General features: G+C 46.5%; 2 protein-coding genes and 1 long non-coding RNA gene across 5 annotated transcripts in view; 1 reads left to right on the plus strand and 2 right to left on the minus strand.

The window, feature by feature from the left end:
• Window positions 1-1550, minus strand: part of LOC102250582 — a 17634-nt gene extending 16084 nt beyond the window's left edge. For all 3 annotated transcript variants that reach the window (XR_313137.2, XR_001359856.1, XR_001359857.1), the window contains exon 1: window positions 111-1550. This is a non-coding gene — a long non-coding RNA (uncharacterized LOC102250582). The remainder of the gene's footprint in view (window positions 1-110) is intronic.
• Window positions 1551-2454: 904 nt separating this feature from the next.
• Window positions 2455-3158, minus strand: LOC106724102 (proline-rich protein 3-like). Its single transcript, XM_014530137.1, has 2 exons — window positions 2772-3158; window positions 2455-2673 (listed from the first exon to the last, which is right to left on the minus strand). Exons 1-2 carry the CDS (start codon window positions 3156-3158, stop codon window positions 2455-2457), a joined length of 606 nt encoding a protein of 201 aa, XP_014385623.1.
• Window positions 3159-4801: 1643 nt separating this feature from the next.
• On the plus strand, window positions 4802-6764 carry LOC102249674 (ADP-ribosylation factor 1). The gene has a single exon (XM_005858393.2). The coding sequence runs from the start codon at window positions 6004-6006 to the stop codon at window positions 6541-6543; it is 540 nt and encodes a 179-aa protein (XP_005858455.1). The 5' UTR covers window positions 4802-6003; the 3' UTR covers window positions 6544-6764.
• The last annotated feature ends 4295 nt before the right edge of the window (window positions 6765-11059 follow it).

Below are 11059 nucleotides of genomic sequence, written 5' to 3' on the forward strand. Positions count from 1 at the left end.
CTAAGTTATTGCCATTTGTCTCACTGCCTCCAATCTCTGGAGGAGTTTCAAGCTTATTTGCCTAAAGAGTCAGGTAAGTAAAGAGTGAAATGAGCTGGATGAGCACAGACCTCTTTAAATTGTTCCAGACAATTGTTGCTTCATCAGGGATGATGGGGCAGTGTTGAGAGAAATCCAACTTTCCAAGAAAAGCCAGATTCCCAGAGTTTCCACAGGCCATCTCACTTCCCTTGGATTCCTAGAATTGCAGGGACAAAAAGGAGGATGCTCTGTGCCTGGGAGATAGGTTGTGCAAGGTACTGCACTGGCCAAACATCTTGAAGTGGTCCCTGAAGTGATCCGCAATGACTCCTTATAGATAGGTGCCTTGCCCCCTGGTTCATCATCCTAGCCATGTGCCACCCAGAGGAGTGTCTAGTAAAACAGTTCTGTTGAACCAGGATGATGGTGATGAATCATCTAATCTAGACCAATTGAAACTGCACCAGTCACTTGCTCTCTCTGGACTTTGAACTTGTTTGTTTGTTTGTTTCCACTGCATTTATTACTAATGTAAAAAACTTTAAAAAGAAACAAAATTCATTTTCAGTTCTCCAGCGGCTCTCACCCTCCCTCTTGTCCACACAACTCCTGACCAGTCCTCAGGGCCAGTTCAAGACTGAGTCCACTCATTGCCGTTTTCACAGAAAACAACCAGCAGCAGCGACGGAGGTGGGGAGAGGGCGGCAGGACTGTCCAGGTGGAGAGTCACAGAATTCACACGGAAGGCCTGTGGCCTCCCAGGGACTGGGCTAAGGAGCAGGGCTGTGGAGAAAGAGGGTGGGCCCACCAGCGGCTTAGAGCACACCTCCTGGGCCGGTGTCAAACCCAGAAAAAGGGACCCCAGAAGAACGGGGGGCCAGGGAGGCCGTCTCGCGGGGAGTTCCCAGTGCTCCCTGTTGGGGTGGGGAGAGCAGAGAGGCACCAAGAGCCTCGCTGGTTTTGGCAGAAACTCTAGTGTGGAGAAGCCACAGACAGGCCACGGACACTGAGAACGGCTCCGGGGGTGCGTTCACCAGGCGCAGCGATCACAGCCACGCGACTGACGGCGAAGCTACGGGACCCGAGAGTAGGCGAGCGGCCTTCCAGGAGGGACTGTCCGTCATCCGAACTTGACCCCCGGCCAGACAGCCTGGGAGTTCCTCAGAGCAGCTGCCAACACAGGAGGCAGGGTTCGCACATGGGGGACCTGAGACAAGCAGCCGGAGGAGGGGAGGAAACCGCTCCAGGCTCCGGACTCAGGGCAGCAGCGGGCTGCGCTGCAGGACAGACGCAGGAGAGGCAGCCCCCAGCGCGTCTCCTGCTCCGCCGTCAGTGGCGAGGGGAGAGGACCCAGGAGGCAGCCGAGATGGGGGCCTGGAGGCGAGGCTCTGGAAGCTGGATCCGCACAAAGAGTGCCCACCTCCCCCCAGGGATGAAACACAGCTCTGAATCCCAAATGGGGTAGGTGACGGAGGGCGGTGGGAAATGCATGGCCGCTGGGTCTCGAGGGCTCCCTCCAGCTCTGCCGGGAAGGCAGGCTCACAGAGGAGGTCCGTTGACGCCTGGGTGGTAGAAGGCACAGAGGTCCTCACACCGACAGCGCCCTTTTTTGGCAAAGTGTCGGCAGACTGGGCGGTTAGATTTGTCTGTGAACAAGTGAAAACAAGGCAATTTAAAGTGTGAGAAAGCAAACAATGTAACAGAAAGGAGGGCAGTCAGACCTCCTGCTCTCCGCCCTTTCCAGGCACTTTGGAAGGGTAGTCTTTCTCCTGGGAGAAAAACATTCAGAGCGACTCCCACTTCAGAAGGACCAGGGAAGAGTCCTGGTCGCCCTGAGTGATGGGGACCCGATGTATACAGGCATTAACAAGTGACCTCACCTTCCATAACCTGGGGTTCATCCTCGAGGGGGCAGGTCTTTTTGACAAGCGACCAGCTTTTGAGCCTTCGAGGATGTCTCTGTTCTTCGTGAAAGCCTCCCCCAGGCGAGCGGCCTTCCAGGAGGGACTGTCCGTCATCCGAACTTGACCCCCGGCCAGACAGCCTGGGAGTTCCTCAGAGCAGCTGCCAACACAGGAGGCAGGGTTCGCACATGGGGGACCTGAGACAAGCAGCCGGAGGAGGGGAGGAAACCGCTCCAGGCTCCGGACTCAGGGCAGCAGCGGGCTGCGCTGCAGGACAGACGCAGGAGAGGCAGCCCCCAGCGCGTCTCCTGCTCCGCCGTCAGTGGCGAGGGGAGAGGACCCAGGAGGCAGCCGAGATGGGGGCCTGGAGGCGAGGCTCTGGAAGCTGGATCCGCACAAAGAGTGCCCACCTCCCCCCAGGGATGAAACACAGCTCTGAATCCCAAATGGGGTAGGTGACGGAGGGCGGTGGGAAATGCATGGCCGCTGGGTCTCGAGGGCTCCCTCCAGCTCTGCCGGGAAGGCAGGCTCACAGAGGAGGTCCGTTGACGCCTGGGTGGTAGAAGGCACAGAGGTCCTCACACCGACAGCGCCCTTTTTTGGCAAAGTGTCGGCAGACCGGGCGGTTAGATTTGTCGTCCATAACCTGGGGTTCATCCTCGAGAGGGCAGGTCTTCTTGACAAGCGACCAGCTCTTGAGCCTTCGAGGATGTCTGTTCTTCGTGAAAGCTTCTCCTGGGGGGACTACCTTGGTCCGGCCCAGGAAAGGAGGCTCAGCACTGACCGCCCACCACCTCCCCCCCCCAACCGCGACCATATGGGCGAAACCTGGGGCCGAAGCCTCACCACACTGGACCTCTGCTCCGGGGAGCAGGTGGGAGACGCCGCAATGGTGGAATCATCAGTCCCCTTGATCCTGGGGGACCTCTGCGAACAGCTGACTTGGGGTCCCCAGGCTGTCCACTGGCCATGGGGGGAGGGCCCGGAGGCTGGGTGGTGCTGGGGAGGCGGCTGCAGCTGAGTCGACTTCTGTTTCGGCAACGTGGCAGCGGCGGGAGGAGGAGTGGAGGGGGGCGGGAGCGCGGACTTCTGTTTCCGCTTCCGGGGCGGCGGCGGGGGCAGAGGCGCCCCGTGAAGTTTCCGGGAGGCTGCGGGAGCCTTTGTGCGGTTTCTCAGGTCACCCTCCCCTCGCCGCCGCCCCCACTGCGCTCGCGAAGGTCCGGCCTCCTCCATTCCATCGTGTAGATGTACCACAGTTTTCTAATCCATTCATCTACTGATGGGCACTTAGGCTGTTTCCAGATCTTAGCTATGGTGAATTGTGCTGCTATGAACATATGGGTGCACATATCCTTTCTGATTGGTGTTTCTGGTTTCTTGGGATATATTCCTAGAAGTGGGATCACAGGGTCAAATGGGAGTTCCATTTCCAGTTTTTTGAGGAAACTCCATACTGTCTTCCATAGTGGCTGCACCAGTCTGCATTCCCACCAGCAGTGCACAAGTGTTCCTTTTTCTCCACATCCTCTCCAGCACTTGTCGTTTGTTGATTTGTTGATGATAGCCATTCTGACAGGTGTGAGATGGTACCTCATTGTTGTTTTGATTTGCATCTCTCGGATGATTAGTGACTTTGAGCATGTTTTCATATGTCTCTTGGCTTTCTGAATGTCCTCTTTTGAAAGGTGTCTATTTAGATCCTTTGCCCATTTTTTGATTGGATTGTTTATCTTCTTTTTGTTAAGTTGTATGAGTTCCCTATAAATTTTGGAGATTAGGCCCTTATCAGATATGACGTTGGCAAATATGTTTTCCCACGCAGTGGGTTTTCTTGTTGTTTTGTTGATGGTTTCTTTTGCTGTGCAGAAGCTTTTTATTTTGATGTAGTCCCATTTGTTCATTTTCTCTTTAGTTTCAACTGCCCTAGGAGCTGTATCAGTGAAGAAATTGCTTTGGCATATGTCTGAGATTTTGTTGCCTTTGGATTCTTCTAGAATTTTTATGGTTTCCTGTCGTACATTTAAGTCCTTTATCCATTTTGAGTTTATTTTTGTGTATGGTGTAAGTTGGTGGTCTAGTTTCATTTTCTTGCATGTATCTGTCCAATTTTCCCAGCACCATTTATTGAAGAGACTGTCTTGACTCCATTGTATGTTCTTGCCTCCTTTGTCAAATATTAATTGAGCGTATTGGTTGGGGCTGATTTCTGGGCTCTCTATTCTATTCCATTGATCTATATGTCTGTTCTTGTGCCAGTACCAGGCAGTTTTGAGAACAGTGGCTTTGTAATACAGCTTGATATCTGGTATTGAGATCCCACCTACTTTGTTCTTTCTCAGGATCGCTGCAGCTATTCGGGGTCGTTTTTTGTTCCAGATGAATTTTTGGAGAGTTCGTTCTAGATCTTTGAAGTAGGCCATTGGTATTTTAATGGGAAGTGCGTTGAATTTATAGATTGCTTTGGGTAGTATGGACATTTTAATGATGTTGATTCTACCAATCCATGAACACGGTATGTTCTTCCATCTGTTTATGTCTTCCTCTATCTCTTTTTTCAATGTCCTGTAGTTTTCTGAGTAGAGGTCTTTTACCTCTTTAGTTAAGTTTATTCCTAGGTATCTTAATTTTTTTGGTGCGATGGTAAATGGGATTGTTTTTCTAATCTCTCTTTCTGAAAGTTCACTATTGGTGTATAGAAATGCCTCAGATTTCTTGGGGTTAATTTTGTATCCTGCTACATTGCCAAATTCATGTATTAAGTCTAGTAGTTTTTTGATGGAGTCTCTAGGGTTTTGTATGTATAATATCATGTCGTCTGCAAATAAGGACAGTTTTACTTCCTCTTTTCCAATTTGGATGCCTTTTATTTCTTCTTCTTGCCTAATTGCAATGGCTAATACTTCCAGTACTATGTTGAACACGAGTGGTGAGAGTGGGCTGTCCATGTTTTTATACTGAACAAGAGTAAGAACATTTTTTCTATCAGGAGTTCATGAGCAAGTAAAAAACAACTTAATTATTTGGGGGTTCTTTTGTTTTTGAGAGACAAAACTTGCAATTAATTTGGCTTTAAAATTAAGAACATCAAAAATAAAACTTTACTAAACCATGGAAATAAATTTTCTTTTTAAATTGCCCCTTTTGGATTTTCATATTCCTGTCATTTCTCTCCAAATGAACCAGAGTGAAAGTCTGGGAGCCATCTCTTTTATTCTGCCTTCTTCATACACCTCACCTTTATACTTCTAGCTTATCTCAACTATACTCATGCTGTCAATCACAAAATCTCAGGATTGTATTCCCATGTGCACCATTCCATTTCCTCTGAATATCTTAGCCTGAGTCTTCAGGTGTCTCACTGCCAAGTTATTGCCATTTGTCTCACTGCCTCCAATCTCTGGAGGAGTTTCAAGCTTATTTGCCTAAAGAGTCAGGTAAGTAAAGAGTGAAATGAGCTGGATGAGCACAGACCTCTTTAAATTGTTCCAGACAATTGTTGCTTCATCAGGGATGATGGGGCAGTGTTGAGAGAAATCCAACTTTCCAAGAAAAGCCAGAGATTCCCAGAGTTTCCACAGGCCATCTCACTCCCCTTGGATTCCTAGAATTGCAGGGACAAAAAGAAGGATGCTCTGTGCCTGGGAGATAGGTTGTGCAAGGTACTGTGCTGGCCAAACATCTTGAAGTGGTCCCTGAAGTGATCCGCAATGACTCCTTATAGATAGGTGCCTTGCCCCCTGGCTCATCATCCTAGCCATGTGCCACCCAGAGGAGTGTCTAGTAAAACAGTTCAGTTGAACCAGGATGATGGTGACGAATCATCTAATCTAGAGCAATTGAAACTGCACCAGTCACTTGCTCTGGACTTTGAACTTTAAATAGTGAGTTAATTGGTAGGGACAGTGAAAGTGTCACAGCAATGAAAAGAATTAGAATAAGGGTCAGCAAATATCTGCTAAAGAGTGACAAAACAGAACCAGTGCCTGGCTCAGAGCAGCAGTAGCAGCAGCAGCAGCAGCAGCAGCACTGTGGCTGCCAAAGGTTTCTCTGACCAGTGTCTCTCCCTCTGGTCTACAGCATGGGAAATATCTTTGCAAACCTCTCCAAGGGCCTTTTTGGCAAAAAAGAAATGCGTATTCTCATGGTGGGCTTGGACGGTGCTGGGAAGACCACTATCCTGTACAAACTGAAGTTGGGTGAGATCTTGACCACCATTCCCACGATAGGTTTCAACGTGGAGACTGTGAAGTATAAGAATATCAGCTTTATCGTGTGGGACGCAAACAGCCAGGACAAGATTCGGCCTCTGTGGCGCCACTGCTGCCCAAACGGACAAGGGCTCATCTTTGTGGTTGACAGCACTGACCAAGAACACATGGACGAGGCCAGAGAGGCGCTCATGCGGATGGTGGTGGAGTTCACTGATATTGTCCTGCTAGTGTTTGCAAACAAGCAGGACCTCCCCAATGCCATGAACGCAGCTGAGATCACAGACAAGCTGGGCCTGAACTCTCTGCACCACAGGAACTGGTACCTTCAGGCCACCTCTGCCATCACTGGGGCTGGGCTCTATGAGGGACTGGACTGGCTGGCCAATCAGTTCCAGAACCAGAACTGAGCCACACTCCTCTCTTCCCCCTCACTCCCTCCTCCACCCTTGCTTTCCTGTCCATGTGGCAGATGTATCCCTGTGGTGTGAGTGCCAGAAGCTGTCCCCATGGTTGGTCTCAGTGTGCTTCATCATGCTGTGCATGTGCAGATGCAGCCTACACCCGGGTTTTTATTTAAATAGTTCTTGTTTCCAATGAGGCAGTTTCTGATACTCCTATGCAATATTACCCATGCAATATTATGCAAAGGAAGGCAGCCAATCAGCTGATCAATGTTTCTCTCTCGCTCTCTCTCTCGCCCTCTCGTTCTCTCTCGCCCCTCCTCTCTCTCTCTAAAAATCAATAAAAACATTTTTAAAACTTGGAGCACTGCAGTATTTTCTAAAAAGGAAGCATGCTGTTTTTCTCATGAGATTTTAGCTGACTAGAAGTACAGGATTAAATAGACTATACCGGGACCTGAAAAATAAAGGAGATTTAACACGGTATGTTTCATTTTCACGGAAATGTTCCATTTTCATTAATATATTTTACATTTCTTGTAAGTAGTTGAAGTCTTATTTTCTGAAAATGCCAAATTAAGTAGCCAGAGGTAAACAGATTGGAAGCAGTGATTTCCATGGAGGCAAACAGATTTCCATGTTTTCATACTGAACAAGAGTAAGAACACTTTTTCTATCAGGGGTTCATAAGCAAGTAAAAAACAACTTAATTATTTGGGGGTTCTTTTGTTTTTGAGAGACAAAATAAAATTTGCAAATAATTTGACTTTAAAATTAAGAAGATCAAAAATGAATCCTTACTAAACCACGGAAGTAAATTTTCTCTTCAAATTGCCCTTTTGGATTTTCATATTCCTGTCAAGGCTATCATTTCTCTCCAAATGAACCAGATTGAAAGTCTGAGAGCCATCTCTTTTATTCTGCCTTCTTCTTACACCTCACCCTTATACTTCTACCTGGTCTGGTCTCTCCATTAGACTCATGCTGTCAGTCACCAAGTCTCAGGATTGTATTCCCATGTGCACCATTCCATTTCCTCTGAATATCTTAGCCTGAGTCCTCAGGTGCCTTTAGCTCTTTTTCCCACTCTTTAATACGTGGTTTACTTTTCAATTAAAACAAAAACAAAAAGAAACTCCTCTAAAGAAACTGTTGAATTAACAAAAGTAAAACCAAGGCATGCTCTGGAACCAAAAGCTTCAAGAGCCCTGAAGACTACCCAAGATTTACTTCAGCCTTGAATTGTCTTGCTACCTCCATGATTGGCCCTTTGGGCCCGGACAAGAGCATCGGACCTTTTTCTTTATATCATATAGCACAGATGAAACCAGGTCTGAATATTAAAATGAGACTTTACTAAGGGCCTATAGGAATTAGAGACAAAGAGTAACACAAAATCCAATAATCTGATTCATAAAACCTGGATTGCTCTCTTCTGGCAGTCCATTCCAGCTCATGGTCTCTTGGTGGCCACCATTTTAGTGCCATTTATCCAGGTGATAAGATTACCTTTCTTTTTTTTCTTCTTTTTAAAAATATTTTTTTATAAAAGTTTATTTGAGCCAAACTGAGGACACATGCTGGGACGCAAGATTTCAAATGCTCTCGCAAGGTTACCTTTCTTAAAGTACAGAATCCAGGGTCTAACAGGAAGCCTACCATTCAGGCCTCAAAAGAATACACTAAATACCACACACAATAACTTACAATAATACGTGTCCTTGATTAAGGGCCTCACTGAACTGACTGCAATTAACAGCCCCTGGAAGATAAATTATTCCCCAGGACAATGTTATGTTACCCCTAGATAAAGTCAAACCTTAGGCCTTGGGATATAGTACAAAGAGCACTGGACTAGGCATTAAGAGTTCAAGTGATTTAGTCCCCGACTCACTGTGTAACCCTTACCCAATGTACTTCATCTTTAGCGGCTTTTTAAACATCATGTGTATTTTATATAGAACCTATCTCAACGTATTTTTTAGGATTAGAGTAATCCTTTAGATTAGAATAAAATGAGAGAAGAGATGAAAAGTGCCTTGAAAAAGTAGAAACTGTTAAAAACAAATGAATTAACTCATTCCAAAGGTTTCATAAACTTTGTCTACTCTTCACCAACTCTTGCCAGGCCATTCTCCTCACCAGGTCCTAATTAAATTTGTAGACCAGAAAATTTGAATTAAAGGCTCTCTAAGATCTTTTACAGCTCTTGAAGTATATGATTACCATTCATCCAATGAACAGAAGCACTTACTATGTATTAAGCGTTGGAAACACAAAAAAATGAGTAAATCTAGCAAATATGATAAAATCCAACAATCATTAATGATGGGCTATAGTATTAAAAGTTTATATAAAGGACAGAGACCAAGATGGCGGCATAGGTAAACACCGGAGACTGCTGCCGCAAACAACCACTTCAAAAATACAACTAAAAGACGGAACAGACATCACCCAGAACCACAGGAAGGCTGGCTGAGGAGAGACTCTTCAACTAGAAGGAAAAATAACAGCACACCGAGGCTCAGAGGAGGCGCAGTGTGGAAAATACTCAGGTGCGGAGGTGCGCGCACAAAGCGGGCTGGTGGCTGAGGGCGCGGTTGTTGTTTTTGGTCAGGGGGAGTCTCAGACTCTGAGCTCCAGATCTGGGCGAATCTCTGGGGACTCGGACTCAAACGGGAGAAGCGGGATTGTCTGGCATCAGTTGGAAGGCAGCTTTCGCTCCGAGGTTTGCAGCGGTTCCTGGGGTTCTGAGAAGCAGAGCCTCTGGGAACGGGACTGAGAGCAGCCATAACCGCTCCCTCCGCCCGCCCTGCCCTGTTGAGCCCGCCCCGCCCAAGCCCTGCGCAGAGCCATTTGCCAGATCGCCTCAGGCAAAGGCTAGATTAGCACCTCCCCAGAGGACAGAAGTTTTCCGCGGCAGACACAGCTGATTCACACAGCCAGTCGGCCTGGTGGTCAAATCCCTCTAGTATTAACTACAACAATCAAGGCTCAACTAGAACAAGACTGCGCACAAAGACCACTAGGGGGTGCACCAAGAAAGCATAAAAAATGCGGAGACAAAAAAACATGACAGAAATGGAGGATATAGAGCTAAAAAACGCAATTTTGAGGGCTTGCAATAAACTTTTGGAGAGCCTCACGAAAACTAATGAGACCCTCGATGCTATGATAAAGAAACAACTAGAAATTAAGCATACACGGTCGGAAATAAAGAATATTACACCCAATAGCAGACCAGAGGAGCGCAAGAATCAAGCCAAAGATTTGAAATGCGAAGAAGCAAAAAACACCCAACCGGAAAAGCAAAATGAAAAAAGAATCCGAAAATACGAAGATAGTGTAAGGAGCCTCTGGGACAGCTTCAAGCGTACCAACATCAGAATAATAGGGGTGCCAGAAGATGAGAGAGAGCAAGAAATTGAAAACCTATTTGAAGAAATAATGGCAGAAAACTTCCCCCACCTGGTGAAAGAAATGGACTTACAGGTCCAAGAAGCGCAGAGAACCCCAAACAAAAGGAATCCAAAGAGGACCACACCAAGACACATCATAATTAAAATGCCAAGAGCAAAAGACAAAGAGAGAATCTTAAAAGCAGCAAGAGAAAGAAACTCAGTTACCTACAAGGGAATACCCATACGACTGTCAGCTGATTTCTCAACAGAAACTTGGCAGGCCAGAAGGGAATGGCAAGAAATATTCAAAGTGATGAATACCAAGAACCTACAACCAAGATTACTTTATCCAGCAAAGCTATCATTCAGAATTGAAGGTCAGATAAAGAGCTTCACAGATAAGGAAAAGCTAAAGGAGTTCATCACCACTAAACCAGTATTATACGAAATGCTGAAAGGTATCCTTTAAGAGGAGGAAGAAGAAAAAGGTAAAGATACAAATTGTGAACAACAAACATGCATCTATCAACAAGTGAATCTAAGAACCAAGTGAATAAATAATCTGATGTACAGAATGAACTGGTGATTATAATGAATCAGGGACATAGAAAGGGAATGGACTGACTATTCTTGGGGGGGAAAGGGGAATGGGAGATGCGGGAAGAAACTGGACAAAAATCGTGCACCTATGGATGAGGACAGTGGGTGGGGAGTGAGGGCGGAGGGTGGGGCGGGAACTGGGAGGAGGGGAGTCAGGGGGGGGAAAAAAAGAGGAACAAATGTAACCTGAACAAAAAAGATTTAATTAAAAAAAAAAAAAAAAACTGTGGTACATCTACACAATGGAATACTACACTGCAGTAAAAAAAAAGAAGGAATTCTTACCATTTACAACAGCATGGATGGAACTGGAGATCATTATGCTAAGTGAAATATCCCAGTCAGAGCAATATAAATATCACATGATCTCACTCATTTATGGAATATAATGAAAAATATAAACTGATGAACAAAAACAGATCCAGAGACAGAGAAGCATCGATCAGACCTTCAAACCTCAGAGGGAAGGTAAGAGAGGGTGGGGGTAAGGGGGAGAGATCAACCAAAGGACTTGCATGCAT

Source organism: Myotis brandtii, unplaced genomic scaffold, assembly GCF_000412655.1.
Source record: "Myotis brandtii unplaced genomic scaffold, ASM41265v1 scaffold1171, whole genome shotgun sequence".
In the NCBI taxonomy this organism is placed as follows: domain Eukaryota; kingdom Metazoa; phylum Chordata; class Mammalia; order Chiroptera; family Vespertilionidae; genus Myotis; species Myotis brandtii.